At 33.2% G+C, this 18,925-nt stretch overlaps 1 protein-coding gene across 1 annotated transcript in view; it reads right to left on the bottom strand.

Moving 5' to 3' along the window:
* Nucleotides 1-15,687, bottom strand: part of LOC119832649 (inactive rhomboid protein 2) — a 104,346-nt gene extending 88,659 nt beyond the window's left edge. Inside the window, exon 1 of the mRNA XM_038356345.1 lies at nucleotides 14,392-15,687. Within this exon, the coding sequence (XP_038212273.1) occupies nucleotides 14,392-14,891 (500 nt within the window). The 5' untranslated portion in view covers nucleotides 14,892-15,687. The remainder of the gene's footprint in view (nucleotides 1-14,391) is intronic.
* Between the last annotated feature and the right edge of the window lie 3,238 nt (nucleotides 15,688-18,925).

The following is an 18,925-nucleotide window of genomic DNA, read 5'->3' as shown; positions in this document are numbered from 1 at the left end:
GGACGAAGTGAAAGCTACAAGAGTGGGAGAATAGCTCGACCTACTTTCTAGGTTCTCAACCCTACCGAGGCGATAAAAAATTCTTGCACAGTAACTATTGCCGCGTTTATACCACTGAAAGCCGACAGCGGGAGAATTCGCACTTCAATGTAAGAAACGCGAAGAAATCGGGTTCGGTAAGCTGCAGGGGGAGGGGGGGTTATCGATCGGAAAGATGCCGATATTCTCTTTGGTAGAGGAATCACAATTAGTGGCGGCGTAACGCGGTTACCGGGAGGTGATTGATGCTCCAGGCGATGCTTGCTGAGGGATTTATTAAAAACGTCTTAGATAATTTTAATAAGTCTTAACGAAAGCCCCAGTAGACGTTTCGAGCTCAAATTAATGGAATGGAAATCGTGTCGACACTTGAAATGGCTAAGTATTCTAAGACATGACACGAATGGCATTTGTTAAGTGATGTTAAACAAGCAAATTGGGAAGATGTAAGTCACAATGAGGTTTGTTAAAAATAACTAATTAATCCAACAAGATTGACGAATAGTATGACTTTATTTAAATATATTATACATTATTATGAATAAATAAATAAAACTAAATGAATGGATGATTTCTTTTGTGCTAGTAAACTAGTAGAACTTGTCATCACATAATTGATTTTATTTTTTTTTTCCTTTTCATTTCACCTGAATTCTTACTCGTATTTAACCTTTACAAGTTACCAGCCACCCTAAAACTTTACAGGCTCAATTTGAATTCCTTATATTACCAACAGGATACTCGTATTGCCGAAAAATAATCGACTCGTAAACCAAAAAGTATCTGACTTTAAGGGTTAAAGTTCACACAGTGAAGTTTAATTAAAACAATCCGCTAAGTTATTTTTAATTTGATGAAAGTAGAGACAAAGGCGAGATCTCTAAAACATCCAGTAAAGTTCAAAGTGACGGTGGGGGAAGTTTCGCGAACGTGTTGGCCCACGGCGTTGTTACAATACAGCGGGAATCGAGATCATTAAATTTAAACCAATATCCATATAAATCGAGTCGCCCATGTAACTTTGCTTTTATTGATGATATTTTAAGATTTCATTAGTAGTTTGATATCTAGGTTAATATGTAAAAAAACAATCAAATGAGAATCGGTGTGTCGTATCCGAAGTGTTTGGTTTTAATAATATTTAGGGGGGATGTAATATATCTAACGGCAAAATCACGTTTGCCATACATGGCATATATATGATCTGCGGAGTCTTACTAAGAGGATTCCGTTGGTACCCTTTGTGTATGGAACTCTGAAAATGATACAACTTCATCATTTTTCGACGCTGTCCTTGTGACTGTGTTATTTACTGCCTTTTTTGAGCGTAGAAATCTTAGATAGACACACAAGGCCCCCGGGGGAAAGGAGCCGTGGGTTATGTCGGATTCCTACCGACTAAAAGCTGTGTGCCATCGAGCCGCTTTAGTGAAGAGGCCACGGGAGCTGGTAAGTATACATCCACGAGCGATTTACCTTATTTACTGCCAAGAACATTCTATATATGATTAAGATAGCTCATATAAGTGAAGATTAATATACCCAAAATTTAAGCAGCGTCATATCTATTAAAGTTGTTTGAAGTATTCCCGAAACGGCTCCAATAGAAAATACGCGAACCGCTTATCCTTATATATCCATATCCATAAATTCTTTGCAATATCTTTTTACTACAACATAAAGTCTAAACGTCAAGAATTTTATGTTACGTTTGAACACTGCGACCTAGTTCTCGCATTAACGATATTAAAAATTCAAAGAGCATTTTAAAGAAACGCTAAATGCTACAAGGTAGTTGACATCGACGGTGCCAAGTTTCATTAAAATCATATTAACCGCTGCCTCGCCGCCGGATACGACACACGGACCGACGTACCGCCAAGCGGAGACACGTTTAATATTGAATTTTCAGAAGTTGTGTGTTTTGTATACCTTGTCTTCGCCATGTATTCGTTCTTTGAATACGATATTTATTTTCTTCCTTTGAAAAAACACACGTGTTTAAATATTTTCAATTTTTCATTTAAATATTAGATAATATCTTTAAATAAACAACACGTTGAGACAAATGCAAATAATGGAAACAAAAGTATCAACCGTTAATGTTGTTCAATACTAAACTTTGAAAAGCAAGATTGAAGAACGTTTAAAAAGGGTTACACACATAGCAAAATATATATTTTACATGCCACCATTTTATAGTATATTTAACAATATAAACTACGACGCACAGAGTATAAAAGAGAATTATATTGTGAAATCGTTTCTAAATCTTAAATAGCGACCGGACATTTCAATTCTCTTACTTTTATCAGATAAAATTTTGCCCAAACGGATACGTTATCTTACATGTCGGCTAGGGCGATTCGCTGCCAACTCGCTCTGGGCGCCGGCCAAGACAGAGCGCCTTCGCTAAACGCGCCCTATCGTGATCTCAAAAGTGATAACCTTTATCCGACACCCTTGAATGATTTTAAATTAGTCTCCTTTTACAGCTTTTTCACCTACAAACTTCCATCGTTCCAAAGTTTCAACGCGATCATGGTCGAGAGTTTTAACTTCCATCGAAAGCGTCGTCTTGAATAAATTCCAGCCCGCGTGATTAATACCGAACTTTGGAAATTTCCATTCTTATCTGTGTCTTTATTCGACTAAATACTGCAGATATAAAACGGTGCTCATCGATCTGCGTGGTTGTTATTTAGATCGGAAAACAAGTGACCTGTAAAACGGTTACAAAGGTAGCAATCGGCACGATAACTAACCTTTTAATAGTATGAAGACACGACCTATAAATTGTAAATATCTACGAGAGACTTAATCGAGTTAAGCTTTATTTAAATCAAACTAACGGCGCTCAACTAATCAGAAAGCAGTCAAAAAACGAAGATGTGAAATATCACATCTTCGTTTACAAAATATTGTTATTTAAAAATAAATGAGCATTTTACGCTTTATGTTTTGAATACTTAGTTTTATATATTTTGTTGTTATAGTTTAGGAAAAGTAATAAGTTACTTTGAAAGGTCGACAAACAGAAAACTTTTCTGTACGCGTCGCCATTTCGAAACAACCAGAAAAGAAGAACATTCCTTCAATTAGTACAAACTTAATTCAGAGACTTGGACCTACCTACATTAAGAAAGATTTCATTTTATTGATCAAAATTTTTAGCTAGAGAATTTTAAATAGAACCTTAATTTTCTATTAAACCACATTTCAACTTACCTTTAATTTATTATAGCAATGGGATAACAAAATGACTAATATCGGTGTTAAACCATTGTTTTAACGGACAAAGAATGGAATTTTATTGTCTGTATATTTCTTAATGTTTGTATTATATTATAATCGCAACTTTTGTGTGTATAACTAGATACATTCGTACATGTGATTGTTTTAAGTATGTTGTATGTATGTGTATTGTATGTATGTGTAGCTATTGAATATTAATATTTCAAAATTTATAGTCGCAACTCTTGGCCCGCTGTATTTATGTTGTTCTCTCTGTATTTATTAGCTTCTCCTTGATTCACCAGGTTGTCTAGAAGAGATCGTTGTCTTAGCGATAAGACCGGCTGTTTGATTTCTTTTTCACTTTCTTCTTATCTTATATGTATGTATTTATGGTTAAATTGGAATTACATTACCAAAATATCACTAACAAATACGTTATTGACAGATCGCAATTCGTCAAAAAATTATACTGTGACTATGCGCAACATCTAGGTCACCTACACTCGACCTGTGTCGTTCAAGAGGTCCGTACAACGCTTCGGTTCTTAGTTAAAACTGGAAATACCCAAAAGATTATAGATTCAGTTAATGCTCACTTCATCATGCAAAATTACCTTTATTACCAACTAGCGGTCCGCCCCGACTTCGCCTAAATTACATACTCCGGCTTCGTGGTACATATTATATAGCCTATAGCCTTCCTCAATAAATGGGCTATCAAACACTGAAAGTTTTTTTCAAATCGGACCAGAAGTTCTTGAGATTAGTGCGTTCAAACAAAGAAACAAACAAAGTCTTCAGCTTTATAATGTTAGTATAGATGTAGATTACATCACTTCTATTAAAGGTGTAATTCCTTATTTTATTTTTTGCTTATTCAAGTTAACTCCTAAATAATAGCCATTGAAGGATTCGATAAGTTTATGAATAAAATCCACTTAACCACATAGAACCGAACGCTGACATATGACCATTGACCACAGAGCGAATGTGAGAGTTGAGCTCGCTTCGGTACAAATTGGCCAGCTCGCAGAGAGCACGTTACCACCATATAAGCGTATAATCTGTGGTTACCACACCCACACGGCATGAAAAAGTACCATGTGATTGTTAGTGTGTTTCTTTGGCTGTGTGAGGCCAATATACTTTTCCTTACCCTTCTCAGTCCTTTCTTTCTTTCCTCTGATCCATCCTTTCTTTACTGATTTCCATTTAAAGACGGCAATCCATTTGTTAAGGCGTAAATTCGGTAAATGACCTCTACAAAATGTGGTAGTGCTACCATTAGGCGACCGACCAGATTGCCCACGATGACATAAAAAGGACAGCTATCATCTGCGACCCAACAACGGGAATTTATATGGGCTGAGATAATGACGATAACTTTTTGACAAAATCAACTAATGAATAAAAAGTGACTCCAAGAAAGCTTGAAACATATCTAAATAGTGACTGCAAAAAAAACTGTCAATACTGTTCACTTTTGTTGGTTTTCATTTATAGGACTAAAGGTCAATTTTTTTTATTATCTTGACCAAAATCAATAAACAAAAATTAATGCTCATTAAGATATATTTTTTCGCAGCTTCTCCTTTATTTTTGAATATTTGCTTGTATAAAAATATCAGTACAAATGAGTGTTATTATTCTTTGTGGCATATTCTTATTCAAAATCTTCATTTAAATAATGCTTAGTCCTGAGATACTGTAAGACAATCTTAACATGTTGGCTTAAAGTGTCATTAAAGAGAGTTTTTTTTAAATAAATTAATTATTGAAGCATCAATTGTTTATTTCGGCATCATTATAATAGAAACAAAATATTTAATGTTAATGTTATCTACGAAATAGAGGTAAGTTTTCAATGAAAATAACAGGATACTTCCAAAAATAATTTCAAATTCTTGCCAATGATATGTATAAATAAATCCTCAAAACTTGAAATACATTGCTTTGTTAATGTTCCACACAAAATTCACTTATCTCATTAAAATATTTTCATGCAAAGTCAAAGGCATTAAAACCACAAACAAACCGTAATAAAGAAGTTTAATGCTAAAATTAAGCACTCGAAAAGCTCAGACGCTATCCCATGTTATTGCAAGAAACTTTCGAGTTGATGCTGTTTTACTTAATACAATGGCTGTAGTTTTCCAAACGGAGGTTCTTATAATACACAGTTCTTACGTCTCAAAGTTGCGCAATTCATTTCAATATTCAACACTACAACGGCTGAATATAATGCATAAACTTGGCTATAGTAACGAATTCTTTACGTTTACACGCCGCTTAAGGATGGTTAAGAATTTGTTAAGAACAACAAGGGAAGTCTTTTTAAACCGCGATCCGAGCGAAATGAGAAAATCCGCATAAGTCATTAACTCTTCGTTTATAAAATCGTTAACGTTTCGCAACCAACGAGATTGCTAAATACATTTTTCACGTTTCATTCGGCCGGTTGTTCGTGTCGTTTTTCGCGAGAATATAAATCAAATGTGCAATATTTTTTTGATATCTTCGATATCAATCTTTGAACAGATGTATGTGAATTATATATTTATAGTTTTGCTACATTGCTCAATTCGATATGTAAATTTTATGCATTTGATTCAGAGAGGGTTATGTTTTATTATAGTACCTACATTCAAAGGAATAATTCACCGGTTGTTTTATATTCGAATAAATTTCATAATATCACATATTTTACGTGACTTTTATGTATCTAAGCTATATAAACCGTTACATACTTGTATTTACGTTCATATAAGAACCTACTTTATAAGTTATCGAGAATTTTCAATCGACATTTCATAATCTTACATATTTAAAAAAGACCAACTTAGTTCAGCTCTGTTTTATCTACATCGATTATCTTATCTTATATTTCAAATAAATCATGTTAAAGATACATTTTTCACATGATATATCAAATGGTTTTGTATCAACAATTATTGTTATCGATAAATTTAAATTGAAATACAAAGTCAAACAAAGCATGTCTGGAATACATCGTAAAAGTTTCATTGTTATCTTGTGCTGTACTGTATAGATGCTAAAAGAGTCTTCAGATACTTCAACCCGACGTTGGAGCGTAATGACGAACCTATTTCTTTGTTAAAATAATAGTTATAACCACACTTCTACAGAAATACATATTTATATCGGGTCTTGTAAACAATTTTTCCAATTACTTACTATTTTGAACGAGTCAAGCAACAAAATATACAACTATGAGACATGTACATTCATTCCACCTAAATCCTTGATCTTTCGAAGGCCGTCATGTGTGTGAAAGACAAGTTTATCAAGTATTCATTTACACTAAAATGTGGCATTTCTCATTATTGTAAAGCACTTTCATTTTACCGACATATTATGAACAAACTAATAACCTAACGCAATATCAATATAACGAATACTTTAGTTTCAGAAGTATTTACATAAAAGCTTACATTCATTGATAATAGAGACACGTATAATGATATTTAATCCATAAACGTAATGAGTGAAGTGAGTGATTTTCTGAAAATACACTTTATTCAATATATCCTACTAATGTTTTAAATGTGAAAGTTTGTAAGTATGGATGTATGTGTATGTGTATGTATGTTTGTTACTCTATCACGCAAAAACTACTGAACCGATTACAATGAAATTTGGTACGTAGATAGTTGGACAACTGGAATATATAGGCGCTTTTTCTCCCGATAACCCTACGGGATACATACTTACGCGGGTGAAACTGCGGGGCGCAGCTAGTGTAAAAAAAATATATTAACGTGTGAAAAAAAACCTTGTACACTTTTTTCGCGAAGAGTTTAATTTTGTCTGTCTGTTTGTAACATGGACACGTATCACGTACGAAAAATATTAAATAATACCTATATGTCAGAGATATGCCACAAAATAAAAATATATATATAAGTAGAATAGTATAGTCGCATCCAACGAACCAACAGCCAGACAGCTATATACTATATACCAATACATAGACATACGTATTCGTCAAAATTATTGAATTCAGAAATGAAATAAACACATTAAAAGTGACAGGGAGCTGCTTATAATCGATTATGTTTTTATTTCCTTTCATTGTAACATGATTATCATCGTCTCTTCATATTTATTATATTAAAATATAACATTAGAATATTTTACAAATAGTCTCCATCTTGCTAAACTTATTGTTTGTTTTTCATTGGGCAATACCATCTATAAATAAATTGAATATGCTGCCGAAATCAAGACAAACTATCGCCTCTTTGTCCATACACTGGTAGGTATAATTCGCACATCATCCGGTTAAATGGTAATTAATTTCATTAGCATGTATTATTATGAATTTACCAGTATCTTTACTATTATATATTTACGTAAAAGTTAAGTTCAGTCTTTAATACAATATACACACGATACATTTCAATCGCGCACCAAAATAAAATGTAACATTAATTTAATATTATGATACCGCACAAACCACGATTAAGCATTCGCGAACGCGAACTTCAAGAGACTTTAGTTCGGAACCATAACACAATACCAAGAGACTAATCCAGCATCTCAATTAATTACGAAGAATGAAGATGACCTGCAACCGATTGAAGTTGTACTAGTTTAATTGGAGTTTATTGTTAGAGCCATTTGGATAACCAAAAGATGCAATTAGTTAAGATTCAGCGTTTAATTCAAGTAAACACAGATAATGTTTAGATTACAATGCTAAATTATTGTAACTAACGTTTCACAACATTTGGGTTAACGTTAGTTTGAAATTTTTTAAACAATTAATTATCTGTCTTTGAGTCACACTAAAGTTGTTAACATAGTTAGAATACAATCTCGCGGGAATCTATTCCACGATATCTCCTATATTTCTGTGGTTTATATATAAACTGAACCTTATCTGACACACCATAATATCGAATGCTCATATGGGAATTTGGGCATTCATTCAATTGTTAATTGTTTAATGCTGAGTGCTGAGAAGTCTATATACCATGTACGCCATAGACCATTCGATAATTTCTATAGTAATCTCTTCACGAAACCCTTATAATATGTACTGAGTGTTCCGTGTCAAGTGTTCTGTGTTCCTTGATATTCCGTATATCGTGTTCCATTTTTTTGTGTTTTTCGCTATTCACACAAAATCAAATCTTGGGAGTAAAGGGAAAAAAATCATTTACGTCAGTGAAACCGTGGGTCCTTAAAAAGATGTATTGCATAATATTAAATTTTAATACAAACTTAATATTTTTCAATACTTCGACAAATATTATATACTTACTCGAATGAAAATTATAAAATATCATAACGAAGTCCATTGAAAATTCGTTCAAAGCTACAATTTTTCAACAACTTTAAAATCCCAAGCTTAAAGTTGACTTAATGAGATTCTTGTTTTCAGACATCCACAAAAAAATTTAAAATATCTGCTGCATAAAAGGTCAACGTCCGCTGTAAATAAAACTGGCTTAACGAAATCGGGCTCACATTTCTATCTAAGTAAATTACTTAAAATCTCATCATATACTAGACTTAATAAAATATTTAAAATTAAAACCCCTGAGGTTTATCTGTAGATAGATACGCTTCAGACAAAGAAAATATTTATATTCCATAAAAACACAGCTTGGTGAAAAAAATACATCTACCAGCTCCACAACGATGAAACTTGCTTCATCTAAACTTTAACATCCTGAACATATCACTGCAAAATTCTAATCTCGAAAAAGTGTATGCAATAAAAAACAAACTTAATTTTGCAGCTCGATCTGTTCGACTATAAACGCGTTTCCAAACACAACGCTAATTCCAAATTCGAAAACGAAAAGTTGGTATTAGATTAGTTCATCTTTACTTCCTATCCTATCCTTCTTATATAATATTATAAATGCGAAAGTTTGTAAGGATGTGTGTGTGCTTGTTACTCTTTCACACAAAAACTACTGAACCGATTGCAATGAAATTTGGTAAGCTGGACAACTGGAATGACGTCATATAGGCTACTTTTTATCCCGATATTCCTACGGGATACGGACTTACGCGGGTGAAACCGCGGGGCGCAGGTAGAATGTCATAAATACGAAAGGGTGTTAGTTTATTTGCCTTCTTTCATGTCACAGACTGATAAGCTACTTTGTATCGTGGTGAAACATATCAGTCTCATGGGAATTTCATTAACCGACGCGGGTGAAGCCGCAGGCGGAGAGCTAAGGTAATAAAATCTTTTCTTTATATTTTGATGAGTAATTTCACACTTCACAGTAAATATTGAAAATGAGAAGACCACTGAAATACTTCACTCACGCCTTAAGACAAACCAACAAAAAATGCATTCACGTACTAACTATAATAGAATGATAATTTGAAACTTGTTCTATGTTACAACACTATATTATAACTATGTTTATATAGATATGTATGTGAACATGCCAGAAATAATGAGTAGACTAAATAATATAATACATAATTGATGTTCAATTTTAGTGTCTGGCGCTCGGTGCTTAAGAGAAGTTCTTACAAATGGCGACTCTAAGCGAATGTAATTCATTTATCTTCTTTATTTGCTTGCTTTCGTCCACATTACGATTTCACTAACACCATCTATAAATCACGCACCTTACTTCCTTACAGAAGCTTTCGCCATTAAGCCGTATTCTTACTTTATGTGCCTTCCATACAAAATTACTAATGTACGTTCCAACTTAGGTTTGCGCGGATTAGATTTCTCTTCTTTTGTTATAGTTTCTGATAGTTTTCTGGAGAAAAAAAACTTTAGTTTGTTTTAAAATAAACTGTTTTTATAAGCAAATTATATAAAAATAATCAATTTAAAAATCAAATGTCGACGCAACTTTTTTTTTACGCTTCAGCTAGAGCCACTTTTTGTAGGTCGGTCACATTTATAATTGTACCTGTGAAAACCTTATTTTCCTATATTTTCTGTATTTATTTTTTTATTAATAACTTTTACACGATAGAACTTATCTCAAATATACATTGGTGATAAGTCTTTAAGCATTATTTCTCAGATATTTACTTTAAAATATGTATTAACAGTATAATCTTATGGATTTAATAACATGACGAACTCGCGAACATTAGTTCCGAGTAATAAATGCAATATCATGCAAGAACAATTCAAAAAAACAAATTCCAAATTCGTGACAATGATAAATGTAAAATCAACTGTTACGGCAAATATAATCAACAAACCAAACGGTTTGGTCAGCAAACGATTCGTTTGCTTTATTTAGAATATACGTTGTTTATTGTATGATCGGTAATTATGAATCAATTTTTCATGTGTGAAACTGAACAAATACACGGGAACATTGCTGTAACTCAATCTGTATTGATTTGAGCTCCAAACAAAGTTATGATTAATGACCCGCCTATAATCAATATATTATATAACACGAATTACAATATGCTTGATACATTTCATCATACTCAGCAATTAATAATGTGTGTCATTACTGATTTTCAATTGTTTGGAAAACAATCAGTCCAAGCGATTATTAGATAATTAATCTATAGAGATATACCAGCGGGGTCTTATCCCACTGCTAAATTTTGCAGGTATGTGCTTTTTAGATGATATTAGTTTTATATAAATGTTGTGTGAGTATGCAATATATGTATGGATTTGAGATAGATTGTCTGTATAAAATTGACCACAAATATACTTGTAATTAATTTGTGTATCATTAATTTGCTTATATTAATTGCATATATGTTTTTAATGAATTCGTTAGTTTAAAGGGATATGCTAATAATAATAAAAAAAATGTTATGACTGTAAATAATTAATAAAAGCAGTAGACTGTTAAGTCTTTACATCTGTTAATTGGCAACCCTAACATTATGTGTAGCTATGATGTAACCTATATTCGCAATTCCATTGCATTCCTATTCACTCAACATGCATTTAAAAGCAAGTTAATCAAAAAAGATAAAAGAATAAGAAATATTGTGGATTTTAGTATATGATTGTAGATTTCATATTTTTGTCCAAAATCAAGCCATTACATGTGATTAAAGCCACACTCCTCATATATATTTATAATTTTGCTTGTTAAATAATGTTTTAGTGTATACTTTGTAAGTCGCCCTTAAGAAATAAATAAATAAATAAAAAAGCAGATAAATCGACCAGTGGAATTTTGTGTATAGTAAATAGTATTTACAAAAAAAAACTGAAGATAAATGAATATTTTAAATTTGAATATCATAGTAAAACGTTAAAGTCGTCTAGGAGATATCTGCAAAATAAAATGTTAATAAATTTATTAATCCTGTGACCTATAACAAATCCTAAATTTAACAAGAACACATCTAAAACGAGATATTGTACGATTGTTATTAGTCTCAGATCTTTGGGCTATCGAATATCCTAGCAAGCAAAAAAATGCTTTGCTCTTTGTTACCATATTTTATCTTACTTTTTTTGCCTAAAGCGTTATAAGTTTCTAATAAAAAATTTTATTTGCGAGATATGCTAGACACGGTTAAGAATATAAAATAACTTGAACATAAAAAATATAGACATTTAACAATTCAATTCATAACATTTAACTAATTACATCGTCAGGCCGAGCCCGACCGTTTCTTTCATCAACATTTTTCTTCCGTAGTTTCAAAAAGCGTCAAACAAATTGCATACAAATTCTTCAAAGATAAGGAATTTTACTTAATATTATAAAATGTGCCTTTATAAATTGCTCTCACGACAAAATGTAATGTTTTTTTTACACAAACGTGACGTTTTGAAGTCTAATTTTAAATATGATTGCTTACTTTTTGGAATCCTTTCTCATCTTTTTAGTGTTCCAATTAGGTTATGTCACTAGAAAATTCCACGTCACCACACAAAACACTAACCTAATACAACTTCAAACAACGGTCTTCCACAACATCACAAAAGCGCTATATAACATAAATTCAATCGTCAACTGGTATTGCAATTGACTTTCGTCGTTATCACTATGCTAGATAACAGATAAGAAACGGTTGTAGGGCAGATTAACTTCTTTGAACTTGTGTATTTGATATGACGTATCGTTTGACCTAGATGTTGGATAATATTTAGAAAAATACGAGACTATTAATACGAATACTAGTGACATAACTGTAGTAATTTCATGGTGATAATGGTTATTAGAGGCGAGTGATTCGTTAAGCTTATTTATAGAAAAAATTACGATACAACTCGCTGAATAACTCACTGAAATTGTATTAATATTATAAAAATATAGCTCTCTTCTTTAGTTTAAAATATTAACAAGATTGCGAAGAATAGTTAGGCTATTCTTTTCAGTCTATTTATAACATCGAAACGTAAATTTGGTCAAAATCGAAAATTTTATACATTCTTTCCAATTAACATCATTTGTTTTAATTTGTTTTTTTTTTTTTTTTGCAATCTCTAGAACTATGCCACTATGCCCATCTTAATAGAAAGCATTTGGGTTTTAACGACAACAAATCATGGGAATTATATCTATTTATATTCACTTAACAGTTATTTGTATTTATTACACCAATACAAACTTTTTTACATTGACAATGATGAGGTTAGTATGACTGAATTGTTTTATATTTGCTGATCGTGTCACCAATAATGAAAAGCAACTATAAACAGTAACACATTCATGTATTGTTACTATTGGTCCGCCCCGGTTTTACCCGTGGTACGCTTTAACGCTCCTTAAGAACATTACATTAAAAAGTAAAGAAAACCTTAATAAAATAAGCCGAATTGGTCGAGCCATTCTGAGTTTACACATAGCATCACATTTTATATATTCAGATTACAAAAAATCGAAATGCTTCAAGGAAATCATCCAATGTTAGATCTAGACTTTCTGTCGTTATTAATCCGCATTTTTTAAATAATAATTAAAAAATTATGATATAAGGAAATATTCAAAACATGTAACATAAAGAAAGAGTATTTGAAAGAAAGCTACAGACCGGTCTAGATTAAATGTTTGTAATTAGACTGCTTAGAGTTTTTGTAAATTAGGAAAATTAGTTAATAGGTTTATTGTAAGCTGGCTTTGAATTGATGGTTCTTTCTCTTTACTTTATATGAAAAGCACGCCAATTGTGGTACCACAAATTAATTAATATGAAACTAAAATATAAGATAAAATTACATTTTAAACAAAATGTTAAACCCAATTGTCATTATGAAACAAATAGATTAACAGAGGAAACAAATTCTTTAATTACAAATAGAGTTATTAATATTATAAGCACTGTATTTGTTTGAATCATTAATTGTTGTGCGACTTTGTCCAAACTTCGGGAGTTTTATGTACTTTGCTTATAACTTTCTGCCTTTGAAATACGCACTCAACAGTAAAAGACTGATTATTTATATAAAATTTAAGCGAATTTTCGGACAGAAAACGAATATAAATTAATAGGTATATACGTATAATAAATGCTCACAGCTCTGAACGCGATATGAGATTTGTCTTTCTTCCTAAATTGAAATACTCATGAACAATTTTAATAATAATAATCATTATATCTCACTCTTATTATATTTACGTTGTATACGATAATAGCCTATAAAATTTAGGGACCTACTGGCCTGGCAGCAAGTATCATAAAGAGGATTAACAAAACGCCGCAAGCCTCGTTAGTAACAGCCAACTCATCAATCAAACGTTATCAATTCGAGCCACAAAATATTGGCCAATTAGAACAATTCGCCTTCTGCCATCACTGTATGTCGCTCGGACCCTTTCAACCCTTACATTTAATTTATTTTTATTGCAGTCGGACTGCGTACTTACTTAAATGTAACGATTTTCTTTGATTCACCAGATTTTACTGTTCTTGAACTGTTTATTTTTTATATTTTTTTTTCACATATCATTCTTTCTTTGTAGTTTTTTATATATTTTTTTTGTTTATAAGCTAATAAATTACTTAACAATATTGTAATATTTTTATGTATAACTTATAAGTACGAATCTACCAAGTTTGAAGTATGAGATTTTGTAGAATTTGTAGAATTTCAGTAAGAAATTAACAAATATGTTATAAGGAGTTGTCATTATAAGTTTTTCAATAAAATACAATGCATTGTACACTTACCAGTCATGTGCTTGTTGGTTTCTCCTGCGAGCCTGAACGCAGCAGGGAGGTTCTTGAGGTTCGCAAAGTTGTAGGGCAGGTGGAGGTGGCGGCGGAGGCGTGCAGGCCAGACGTCTTGCGGCGGCAGCGCCCACGTAGTCCACATAGCGAGTCGGTGGCGGCGATCCACCGATGTCTTCTCGACAAGCCGGCCCGCAGCACTTGCGAGCCGTTGGCGGTGGCCGACACGCCAAGCCACAGTACACAGGCGGCGGTGGCCGCACCGGCGCCGGCGGCCGCGGCACGTATCTTTCCACGGGCACGTGCGCCGCTGGGGGCACATAACGGGGCCTCCGAGCCCTCTCCGCTTCCACACTCCGGCGCACCCGCCGCGGCGACGCCGAGAACCGGTCCGGCAGCGGCGCGGGCGGCGGCGGGCTCAGGCGTTCCGGCGGCGCCACGCTGAACGCGCCCACCGTTGGGAAACGTTCGCACGGGGAACGCGCGTACTCTTCGCCCATGGCGCGCGGTCAACCGGGCCCGCCGCCGCCCGCGCGCCCTACGCCCGTACGCACGCTGACTTACATGCCTTTTGCACTCTTCAGCACTGTCACAAGACCGATACTGTGTTTCCGCACGAATTAGACAGCGCGATACTGAAATCCGCATTCACTTCGCGAGCGCCATCGCGCTCCGTCGAATCGATAGCGCGACGCGCTGCGATCTCAGAGGGCGCACATCCTTCGATCTAGTCTGCATCGCATCTCTCCCTGCCCTTGTAATATACGAAGAAAACGGATTATATTCTTGTTGGGCGAGGCGAAAGTGCGTCCTCGAGCAAGATGGCCGCTTTCATCATGTCTGACTCGCGCCTGCGCGAGTTTCACTTTGCGATGTTTGTTTTCACCAAAACTAAGAATTGCAATGATGGTTAAACACAATGTGATTAAGATATGGGGTTTAAATTACACTGATTATGATAGAGAACAAAAGCGCGTGGTATCGTCTATGGTATCGCGGTACGGAGCTAAGTGTCACCGAGAGGACGTGGTGACGTGCGTCGCGGAACCTTCCGAGGTTGAGGACAGCGAGAAAAATAGCAGTGCGCGTGCGGGCGGCCCGCGGCGACGTCAGGGCGGTGCGCGTATCGACGTCGCAGCCGTCGCGCTGCGGTGCGCGGCCCCGTCCGCGACTACATTCAGGAGGCCCCTTTTCAAAACATTTATTGCCCATTGGATCCAGCAAACGGTTCACCTCATGTTGTTGTAATTGTTAGGTAACACGTTAGGATATCATGATGCCTAAATAACATATCTTGTTTATACTACACCTCAAATTTAATTTCTTCGTTCTGGTCAATGACATTACTTTACTCTACGAAAAGTGGAATAACGATATACAGATACATCCATACTTTTAATAAACTCCCATAATGAGCTATTTTTATTCGACTTCAAAAATAAGAAAAGGTTCCCTAATTGACTGTATTTTTGCGTTCGTTACCTCAAATCTTTTTATTAAAATCGAATAACTTGATTTAAAATATTATACTACGTATAACTATATTTTGTTTACCGCACCATAATATCTACATTGTTTTAAGAAATAATTAATTTTAACATCATTCAACTTGATCTAAATCATTAACTGTTTTCATCACTTTAAAGATAATACAGCAGCGGCATTAATGCCAATCAAATGTGAGAGGAAAGCAGGCTCACTTTTCTTTATAAACCAATGACTCCAAAAATAATAAAACATTAATGGTCGGAAAAAGAATCGAGAACGTTCGAGAACAAATACAGATAAAGGTTAAAAAGGTGACATATAAAACGTTTTAAATGACCGCATAAATACGAACCATTTTAAACCCTCCCGGCCCCATCTTGTATTAAGTATGTAGATATTTGCGATCCTTTTGTAGGTGTTCAATGCGCTCAAGTTATTCGATGTTCATGTCAGTCAACACATTCGTGTATCGTGTGAATCGCTGACATATTCTATATGATACCTCACGTAGATGCTAATAATGTTTGAATGTTTGTGTGTTTATTGATGATTGCATTATAAATCAATGTTAGTGAGTAGTTCCAAATTTTGGTGAATATTAGGTCATACTGAGCTATCAATAATTTTAATCTTTACGGTGCATTCTAATAAAGGTACATAAACAATGACAGTTTAAAATAAATATACAAAAGAAGAAAATATATTCTTTCTGTGTTCTTATAGTGTTGGTGTTCAAATATGATGAATATTATGCTAACTTATGTTTAATTTAATAATGTTATAGAATGACTACATAATATATTTTACGACTGAGTTTAGTTACTTATAAATAAATACGCAATTAAAAGGTAATTTTACTTATTAAATAAATACCTCCTATTTTCTTAACGTTTAATTTAATCTAGTTCAAACTTATTTTAAAAAAATTGTTAAATTGTGTTTTGTTAAATAACTAAGTGGAATAGACAAATTTGCGAACGCAATAGAGCTGAGTCTGTGCACAAAACATCAGAACTACATAATTTCATAAACGAACAACAGTGAAGCAAACTGAATTATCTTCTTTGGATTTAAGTGTGTCATGTAGAATTTTTCTTGTTTTTGTCTTTTTAAAAATTGAAATTGTGCAAATGCCAGCTTTAAAGGAAGGATAAAGGATACGGGCCTTATTTCTTTCAGACCATATAAAATAAGATCCCTCCAAAATTCCATAGTAATAAATCATCAACCAATCAAATCCTTATAAGTAATATAGAACAAAAAGATCTCGATTAATCTAAAACATAAAACATATTCTATTTTTGATTTATCTGACATATGTGTTATTATTATTCTTTCTACTGATAATCTTTTTACGACACCGTGTTTTAAAACTATTTCCAATAAAATAACAGAGCTTTTAGTGTTTAGTAATCAACCAAACGCCAGTGACCTAGAAACACTAACATAGCATATCGAAAATTTGGAACAAAACCTAACGGGGATAGATTTACGATACCTCCCAGGGGAGGTCACCCCGTTTTAACAGTCTGGAAATAATGAGGTTTAGACGACTTCAGAACGAATTATGATTTTTCATTTTTTGATAACAGTGTTTGTTACTATGCGAAATATTTATCAGCTGCTTTTGCATAATCCTGTTCATCATTATTAGCGGAAGAGAAACGCATATGAATATTCTACTTAATTGTTTTATTAAATATAATGTGGTTGACATTAAATGTGTAAAATTTAATGTCAATCACATTACATTTATCAATAATAATTATGAATAGTACAGAGGAGTGAGTCATTTTTATACAGTTACAATATGACAGTCATTTTCCAATAATCATGTTGCAGACGCATATATACGGAATAAATGAAAATGAGTATATATTTATACGTATACTCAAATACACTATAATAAAGTGAATTATTTATTTTGAAAAAATTGTATACATACATACGAGTAAATTATATATATAGCACCATTAAAAAAAAATTACTTTATTCCAATGTTAGCACGAAGTTTTCACCAAATTATTTCAGTATTTTTGGCGTAAATAACATAGACTTATTTTCATGTTTTGTATTTTATCTAAGCGTGTGAAAGAAACAAATAATATTTGAACAAATTTTGAGCGTAGTCCTATAAAACATGTTGAATGCTTGCATGTGATGATGTAATTCATATGTAACAGAGACACTAAATTTTTACGGAATTTATATTATTATTAATCAAAGTTGTAAAAGTATTCTAAGCTGTAGTTTCAAAGTTCTATGTAACGAAACCATACAAAATACAGTTGTTTTTCTGCTTTTCTGGAGGTCAACGTTAATAATTATTCTTTTTCCTCCAGTCGTTAGATTCTTGAGGTAATATTTAAGAGAAAATATTTAATTTTCATACGCAAAACAGTACACGGTTAAATAGAATTTAAAAAATGATTAAACCACATATGTATTCCCATAAATAAACATTCTAAATCAATAAGATTCATCAGTAAAATCGTCGAAAACCTCCAACAAAAAATACTTCCCTTATAAAGCACATACATGCACAGAAATTACCCATTTCCCGCGTCCGTCCTATAATTTTCTTGTCACGTCGTCTCTTCCATTGAATACGGTTATATTCTGCTATCTTTGAGTCCATTACCCAATTAGGTATAATAAGGCAACGTGGATAACGAATGCAGACACCTGTCGCCTAATCCCATTATTTGCCTTTTTATAGCAACTTGTATCGTGAGTGGTGTTAATATGTCGAGTATGCTTTCAATAAACTTCCTATAAAAATATATTGTACAATAAATAACCCTGTATTTTTATTTCTTTATTAACAATTCTTGTTTGGCAAATAAAACTAGCATATGAAATCTCTTTCGAGATTTAACGCTGACCAGCGACAGAGATTTGTAATTTGATTTCTGGTGACATTTTTTAATGAGAGTATTTTTATAAGATTATTTCATAAAGATGCCCACTTTTGCAATAACAATAGACAAAAAACATGTTAACGTAGTCTTATACATTTCGACTATGTTTTTTATTTGAGTTAGGT

The sequence above is a fragment of the Zerene cesonia genome, chromosome 15 (assembly GCF_012273895.1).
Source record: "Zerene cesonia ecotype Mississippi chromosome 15, Zerene_cesonia_1.1, whole genome shotgun sequence".
Taxonomy (NCBI): domain Eukaryota; kingdom Metazoa; phylum Arthropoda; class Insecta; order Lepidoptera; family Pieridae; genus Zerene; species Zerene cesonia.
The sequence above is the reverse complement of the archived record's forward strand: the minus strand, read 5'-3'. Positions and strand labels throughout refer to the sequence as shown.